This window comes from Priapulus caudatus, unplaced genomic scaffold, assembly GCF_000485595.1.
Source record: "Priapulus caudatus unplaced genomic scaffold, Priapulus_caudatus-5.0.1 Scaffold436, whole genome shotgun sequence".
NCBI lineage: Eukaryota > Metazoa > Priapulida > Priapulimorpha > Priapulimorphida > Priapulidae > Priapulus > Priapulus caudatus.
In genome coordinates, this window is record NW_014577497.1 from 56,381 (window position 1) to 65,268 (window position 8,888).

General features: G+C 44.0%; 1 protein-coding gene across 1 annotated transcript in view; it reads left to right on the forward strand.

Moving 5' to 3' along the window:
- The window catches only part of LOC106810375 (glutamate dehydrogenase, mitochondrial-like), a 35,616-nt gene that overhangs the window by 18,188 nt on the left and 8,540 nt on the right, over positions 1 to 8,888 (forward strand). The window contains exons 4-8 of the mRNA XM_014813695.1: positions 5,921 to 6,121; positions 6,793 to 6,879; positions 7,040 to 7,128; positions 7,404 to 7,502; positions 7,859 to 7,996. Coding sequence (XP_014669181.1) covers positions 5,921 to 6,121; positions 6,793 to 6,879; positions 7,040 to 7,128; positions 7,404 to 7,502; positions 7,859 to 7,996 — 614 coding nt within the window. The remainder of the gene's footprint in view (positions 1 to 5,920; positions 6,122 to 6,792; positions 6,880 to 7,039; positions 7,129 to 7,403; positions 7,503 to 7,858; positions 7,997 to 8,888) is intronic.

Genomic DNA, 8,888 nt, shown 5'->3' on the forward strand with positions numbered 1-8,888 from the left:
ATTCCGTCAACAAACTGGTTTCTAAGGTTCTTAAACCCGGTGGTTTAAGGGTCTAGCAACTAGATGTTTAAGCGATCTAAAACCCGGATTTAAGAGCTTAAACCGGTTTTCGACGGCTTGAAAACCGGGGTTTTAAACTCTGTAGAGAACGTAGGTTTTACGGCTTTCCAGGTCTGGCAGACCGAGGTGTTTAAGCGTTTATAAAACACATGGAGCTTTAGCTGCGTTATACCTGAGGTTTTGAGGGCCGGAAGACTGTGGTTTAAGACTTAAAACCAGGCTTTTAGATTTTAAAACTAGGTTTTAGTCGGCTTAATCTCGACAGGTTTAAGCCTTAAAGACAGGGGTTTAAGATCGTTTAAACCAGTTTTGAAGGCCTAATACGCCGGTATTTAATGGCTTAAACTAGGTTTTAAGAGACTTGAAGCGCGGGAAGAGTGATTTAAGAGACTGTAAAACTAAGGGGGTTTACACGTTTCCAGGTCTTAAAAACCGAGGTTTGTAAGGATTTCTCCAGACCGGAGTATCTAAGCTCTTTACCTAGATTTAGACTTAAACGAGGTTTAAGGAGCGTGTAAACTGAGGTTTGATACGCTTCCCCGGGCATATTAGCACCTCTGTGGCTAGTTTGCTCTAATATGCGCTAAGTTTCTGGCGGGACTGCCGATACAGTTTTCTGGCCGCGGGAAACACGAACGAGGGGAGAAGCTGGTGAGAAGGAGGAAGGGGAGAGGGAGGAGAATGGAAGGCTGGTGGAGGCGGCGGGGGAGGAAGGGGGAGGACGCTGGGTGTGAGAAGGTAGGAGGCGGGAGGAGTGTGGTGGAGAAGCTGAGGAACAGTGGTGCCGAGAAGGGAGAACCGCTGTGGGAGAAGGCAGGAGGGGAGAGCTGGAGGAGAGAGTAGGGAGGGGGCAGAAGGGCTGGAGTGGGAGAGAGGAGGGCGCGGACACGGGACCCCCCGATGAGTTGGAAGCTGCGAGCCGGGTTAGTAGGCGGCTCCTCGCATTACTCCAGCTATCCCCTCAACATTGGCTGCGCGGCGCCTCCTCCTCACACCGGGCGTGCGACCTGTCTCGAGCCTCCGGTACCCTGATCTCGACTTCTCCACCAGCTTCTCGACAGGGAGAGGACGTACGCCCAGGCTAAGGCTTAAGGGTCTAGAAACTAGGGTTTTACGCGTACTCACTAGGTATTAAGACCTTAATCGGGGTTTAGACCATTAAAACTTAGTTTTAGACCTTACACGGGTTTTAAGGAGCCTGTTTAAAACACCGGTTTTAGTCTAAAAACTAAGGTTTGATGCTTTTTAGCGTACAAAATTGCTTTCCATACACCGGCGGCCAGTTGATCTACCTATATACGAAGCGGCGCGAGTTTTCTATGAATATGATGTCAATGGCCGGCGGTGATGTGCTGAATAGCTGCAGGTGGCGGCGGCTTGGTTACTTGCGGTTTTTGTGGGCCAAAGGGTGCGGTTGGGGAACGGTGCGCGGATAAACCGGACCATGGTGTGGGGTGGTGCCCGGTTGACCGGTCCTTAGAGGTAGACGGTTGATTGATTGTTGGCTGGTTGCTTTGCGGTGTTGCACGCCGGCTGGGCGCTGCTGGCGGTTGGTAGGGTATAGTCAGTATAGTATGTAGCTACATTGGTCAGCTATAGGTGAAAGTGCGGAGAGCAAGGCGAGGGCACCATATGGGGCGATTCGCAGAAGCGCAATTGAGCAAGCCGGCGTGAGCTTCGGATGTCACCTTGGTGTTGTCTTCCGACCAGCTATAGGTTCGGCGAATACTGACACTAGAATTGGAATAGACATTCGGTATCGGTGAGGGCAAACAAAAAAGTTACGTGTTGCTGACGTGATACTATGACGGCCACCGACCTCTAGACGTTAAATTACCGCATACTGGCGCATTGAGTTTCTCGGGCAAAGTTCGGCCACAGTACAAGACGGGCACGATGCAGGGCTTGCTTAGTAAAAATTCCATAGTCACGCCGAGACGATACGAAGAGGTATATAAAGGCATAAGCCGGTAGAGACAGCTTTACCCACAAGCTAACAAAAGTTGGCAGCACTAAATATGACCTCGCTGCAAAAGTGGGTTTGTCGGAATACGGACTCTAAATTACTTGCTATTATGATATTAAATGAATTTAAGCTAATTAAGCTGATTATAAAGTCTTCTGCGATCTTGCATATAAAAGATCAAAATCAGTTGCGAGTCGTTTTAGTTCGGGCACAGTAGGAATTTCTCTTGTTGGCGTGTCAGTGTGGCATGGTGGCATGGGTACAACGTGACTTGAATGCTGACATATGGTCGCAATAGCGCAATGAGCTGTATAAAAAGACAAAAGCTTGGACGAGATCACGCGACGCTTCGCTGTATGAGCGCCCGCTCATCAAAGAGAGGGCGCTTATGAAGAAGTGGAGAGAGAAGCTGGCGGTAGCGCGGACAGCTCGGATGCTGTGCCGTACTCAGGTTTTGAGGAGTAGCTTAAAGCTAGCAAGCTTATTAGGGCCCCAGTTTCACGAGGCCGAAAGGAATTAGGGGGGAGTCTGTACGGATTAGCCTTGGACAAATGACAGTTACACTTTTACATCGCACTGTGGACAGGAAGGGCAAGCAGTGGTGACGTGAGGAGGTTAGCGCCAGTTGTGGCGAGATTCGCGACGATAGTGTACAGAACTGCAGTCTAGTGGAGAAAGTTAGTGCTAACAATCAAGTGTTAAGGATAGAGGTGGCACACAGAAGTGGTATGCTTGGGCAACGTGGGGCAGTTGGGCATCGGATCAAACGCGGTGTGATGTGCGCGGGGTAGAGCGAGTAGGTGAAGAGGCATCGATGATCCAAGTCCACCTCGGCAACTGGTTACGTTGGTGGCTTGAGCTAGTGAGTTTCGAATCATGCTTGAGGTAGGCGACAACGTTATTGTAACGCCGGTACGAGGGTGGGGATTTAACCGTGTGGAGGTTTCTTCCTGTTACTGACGTGCATTAGCGTATACGCTGTAGACAGTGACACCAACAGGTAAAAAAGTAGCAGGCTGGAAACAGGGATGTTTCTGGGTGTTGGCAGCTTACTGTTTCACGTCTGCGGCGGTGAGATGCCTTGTGAGATTGTTTCGTGATGTAATAGAGATTGCCACTGTTGACGAAAAGCGTTGCGAGGTACCTAGTCTTAACGGGTCAGTTTTAGCGGGGCATTGTGCGAGGTATGCGTGTATTCTTTTCCTTTGTATTAGTGCATCCGTGATCGTATCGGAATTATTTGTCGTTACTGAGTTAGGACCTGGAATAGGAGGCGTGCGTGCGCGCCTGGAGGCATGGGTGGAGCGGACGGGAGCGTGAGAATGGTCGATGGAATTGGCTAGCGCGAGGTGATGGCAAAGGCTGTTGAGGAGTAGAATTATTCTGTTTGTTACGGCGCGGCGACAGCTCAGTGGGATTTGCTTCTGTTTGGCGAGATAGACGGTCTATAGAACGTTTAAAGGTGCCAGGCTTGAGTGAATTGCATTGATTCTTCTCGGGTACTGTTAGTTTGGAAAGGACTTATCAATGTAGCGTTTATTGTGATTATAGGCTACCACTAGCATTAACCGGCTACGGCTGCTGTAGAACGGGCAAAGGCGATTTTACTCAGGCGAGGGGTATGCCAGGTAGGAGGCTCTGCTACGGGAGAGGTAGGTGGCGACAGGGATGGTCTGATTGTTTTGTGCCAGTTTATGTGTCTTGGTAAGTATTATGTGCGCTTTCTGGTTTTTCGTATAGTATGTTTCGGGTGTGGGATTTAAAAAAATGTAGTTAGTTGATTGCTCGAGGCTATTATTGTGATAGCTAAATGAATTAGGTAGAGATGGTATTTAAAGTTTTCATGCCTCAAATGGATTATGTGTAACTTGAGATCCCTATATATTCATAAGTTTAATTTTATCTTAAAATGCATCGACATGATGTGTAGTAGTACAAGTGGCGACTCGGCGTTCTGCGTTATGGAGTGTTGCAAGTGGCGCGAATTCTCGAACAGCTTCAGTACATGATAGGCTAGCTGAAATGAGTGTGGCCGTAGGCGGTCTCATCCGTGCGTTTTGGCAAGGCAAACCGATGGATTGTAACAGGTATGCGTGTCCGGTATTTGCTGTCAAGATCAAATCAGAGGGGTGCGGTGACACGCTGTACATCTGGATATTCCTTGTGCAACTCATCGATGATCAGTGACATCTCGTCTAAAAACTAGGTTTTATGCTTTTTGGTACAAAATGCTTTCCATACACGCGGCAGCAGGTGCGGGCTTGTTCTTGCTCCCAGTGCGTGAACCCGTGCGGTATAAACCGCCATGTGTGTCCCTTGCGCTTTCCTTGACTAACTTTATTAGTTATTGCTGTGCTTGCGAGTTTGCACGCCCTGGTGCTGGTTGCTCCGTGTACCTTACGGCTTACGTTATATCAAGGTATTATTAGCTCTTGGTTATATTGATGCAGCAGCAGGCCTAGGGCATCGCGAACGCAATTCCACCCGGTGAACTTTATGTCACCTTGTTTGTCTTCCGACAGTATAGGTTCCGCGAATACTGTAGAATTGGATAGAATTCCTATGGTAAGGGCAAACAAAAAAAATTACGTGTTGCTGCGTTATATCGCACCGACCCTAGACGTTACATTATCATTGCGTTCTCCGAAGTTCGCAATTACAAGACGCCACATGCCAGGGTTGCTTATAAATTCCATATCACGCCGAGCTACAGTATATATAGTAACCGTAAGCTCAATTGGCAATAAATATCTCACTCAAAATGGTTTGTCGTACACTTATTATTATATCTATTAATGAATTAAGCTAATTGCTATTAATAAATCTATTGCGATCTTGCATAAATAAAAATAAAAATATTGCAGTCTTTTAGTTCGGTATATGACATTTCTCTATGTTTGCGTGTCAGTGTGCATGGTGCATGTACAACGTGTTGAATGTGACAATATGGTAATAGCAAATAGCTATATAAAAAAAGATAACTTGACTTTGAGTTGAATGTGGGGCAGAAAGGTGTTTCCACCAATCCACCGGGCTAGAAACAATGAAAAACAATCTCTACAATTTGCGAAGAGTTTGAGCATTACTTGATCCTTATGTACACGTGGGTCCACACTCTATTTGTGGTGGCTAAGGATTTCTGTGGTGGTGCAAAATCTATTTGTTGTGGCTACAATTTTTGTTGGCCCACAGTCTATTTCTCTGCAAGTGACATTCCTGTATGTTTGCTTGTCCGTGTGCATGTACTCTCCCATGTAAGTGTTGAATGTGACAATAAGGTAATATAACTTGACTTTGCATTGCATGTGGGGCAGAAAGGTGTTCCACCAATCCACCGGTCTAGAAACAATGAAAAACAATCTCTACTATTTGCAAAGAGTTCTAGTATTACTTGATCCTCATGTACACGTGTGTCCACACTCGATTTGTGGTGGCTAAGGATTTCTGTGGTGGTGGTGGTGGTGGGCACAGTCTATTTCTCTGCATTTCCCGTCAGACGTAAGTGGTTTATATTGTTAATTTGAATATGTTTGTTTTCCAGATACCAGCGCACATCTGTTTGTGAAAATGTGCAGCAGAAATGTAATAGAATAAATCAGACAAAAATAGTAATATATTGAGTCTTGCCGAATATAGTACTAACTGAATGAAATAGAATATATTGGAATAGATTAGAAATTTGGAGTAGAGAGATAACATCTAAGCAGGACTTAGTAACGTCAGGAGTAAGATAATATAGATCTATATTATCTTACTCCTGGTAACGTCACTAAGACAATACAACACAACTGCTCCAATCGTGTGGTTCCAGGGTAGCGTGTTACAGTATAGCTCGAATCGCTCGAGTTTCACTTGCGTGTCGACGATAACTGCGATGGGTTTTCAACATTTCAGGCATCCGTTACAGCGAGGACTGCAGCAGGGATGAAGTCCGCGCTCTCTCCGCCCTGATGACTTACAAATGCTCCGTTGTTGACATCCCGTTTGGCGGCGGCAAGGCTGGCGTCAGGATCAATCCGAAGAAGTACAGCGAGGATGAGCTGGAGAGAATCACGCGACGCTTCGCTGTTGAGCTAATCAAAAAGGGCTTCATGGGTGAGAGAAGAGGCTGGCGTACTCGACAGCTGATCTGTGCTCCTAGTTTGAGATAGCTTAAAGCAGCAACTTAATTGGGCCCCATTTTCAGAAGCAAAATTAGTCTTACATTAGCCTTGACAGTGACATTACCCTTTTCTCAAACACTGTTGACAGAGACATGGTGAAGTTACCAGTTTCTCACACATAGTGTACACAACTCCAGTCTATGAGGAAAAGTTAGTGCTACAATCAATGTTAAGACTAAGTTTGTATCTGACAACTGGCCCTTGGCCATCATAAAACCGGTTAATGTTCCTAGGCATAGTAAGACATGTAGATGTCCCCATGGCAACTGTTGTTGTGCTTCTAGTGATTTCATCATTTGGGTAGCAAACGTTTTACCCTAATGCTATTAACCTTGTATGTTTTTCTGTACTGAGTGCATTAGGTTCCTAAAGCATGCACTACAGTAAAAAAGTAGGCTGAACAGGGTATTTCTGGTGTTGGCAGCATACTGTTACGTTGCCTGAATCCTTGTGATTGTTTCTCATGTATAAATTGCCACTGTAGTGACAAAGCTTCCCAGGCTAGATTAAATGCTCGTTTAGGGGCAATTTCAGTATGCGTGTATTCTTTCCTTCATTAGTGCATCCGTATCAGTATCAGAATTATTTTCGTTATGCATTTAGGACCTGGAATAGACGTGCCTGCCCCTGACATGGGTACAGGAGAGCGTGAGATGTCATGGATTGCTAGCACATATGCAAAAACTTTAGGTAAATTATTCTTTTTTACCCCACCTCAGTGAGATTCTCTTTGTTTGCCGATAACAGACTATAGAACCGTTTAAAGTGCCAAGGCTCTTGGTAATTCATTGATTCTTGCTCGGTCTGTTATTTGGAAGGTTATCAATGTAGCGTTTATTGTCGATTATAGGCTACCTAGACATTAACGGCTACGGCTGTGTAACGGGCAAGCCAATTTCTCAGGGAGGTATCCACGGTAGAGTCTCTGCTACGGGCAGGGTAGGTGGCGAAGGTGTCTGAATTGTTTTGTGCAGTTTATGTGTCTTTAAAGTATTATGTGCCTTTCTGTATATTTTTTTGTATTTAAAAAAATATATATATTGATTGCTCGAAGCTAATTATTTGTGTCCTAGAATGAATAGTTAGAGATTGTTTTAAAAGTTTACACTGCTCAAAGGAATTATTGTACTTAGAAATCACTATATATTCATAATTATTTTTATTAAATGCCAATGTCAGCATGATGTGTTATAACAAGTGCACTCCTTCTCTAGGGAGTGTTCCTCGCAATAGAACAGTTCATAAATGAAGCTAGCTACATGAGTTCCATTGGTCTCACTCCTGGTTTTGGAGGCAAAACCATGATTGTACAGGTATGCTGTCCTATTTGTGTATCAATCAGGGTGATAGACACCTTACATCTGATTTGCCTTGCCTCAATCGTAAATCAGTGACACATCAAATGTAAGAACCTGAGGTTAAAGGGTGACAAATCTTTATCAAGCAGTAGATTAAATTTGAAAATGGTCCGCATTTCGCAATAAAATAGAGACAACACATGCAATTCAATTGCGACTGCCTGGGTTAAAAACTGTATCAATGGGTGTTGTGGTCCTACTGTGCATTTCCATTACCTAGGTGTTAAACATTGAAAGCTTGGTGTACGGAACAACATTGAAATCTGTAGCTCTCCAATATAATTAGGCTAATACTACTCTCACTTGATTAGGGTTTCGGTAACGTGGGACTTCACTCATGCCGCTACCTGCACAGAGCTGGAGTAAAGTGCATCGGTGTTCAGGAGTGGGATGGTGCTATCTACAATGCAGAGGGCATCGATCCAAAGGAACTAGAGGAATATAAACTGGTGAGCAGAGTTATCATGTACACACTAAAATCGTTGTACACTAAGGGAGGGCCTGCACCAAACATCATGGTGGAGTTGGCGTTATACGCTCAACCTTTGTTGTATTATCTAGGGTCCAAATTTTATTTTTACAGATTTGCTGAGACGATTTCAAGCAAATCTGTAGTCAACACATTAGCCAAAAGTTAACGGATTCAAAGTGTATTACTAATCGCACTGTGAATCAATAACTTCAGCTTATTATAGCTGAAGGGGTCGTTGTCGTATCAGGTACTACGGATATGTACCCGAGGTACATATATGTTTACACAAAGTGTACCAGACTTGTACTACAGAAGTGTACCCTAACCCTAACCCTAACCCTAGCCCTAGCCCTAGCCCTAACCCTAACTCTAACCCTAACCCTAACCCTAACCCTAAACATACCTCATATAAAAATATAAACATAATACTAAACAACCTAAAACTACCTCCTAATTATATAAAAATATAAACATAATACTAAACAACCTAAAACTACCTCGGGTACATATCTGTAGTACCTGATACGACAACGACCCCATCTGCCTTATTATATAGTTACAATTATTGTAAATTTAAATCTGTATTTCAATCTAACACCTTACCTTGTACCTTTGTATGCCATAAATTTGTCCAAATATATACAGATTTGTCAAATTTTGACAACGACCCCATCTGCCTTATTATATAGTTACAATTATTGTAAATTTAAATCTGTATTTCAATCTAACACCTTACCTTGTACCTTTGTATGCCATAAATTTGTCCAAATATATACAGATTTGTCAAATTTTGAATGGTTATGCTAGTGCATTAGGTAAAAAAAAAATTTTTACAAATTGTATCACTGTACATTATAAATCTGTGGGCA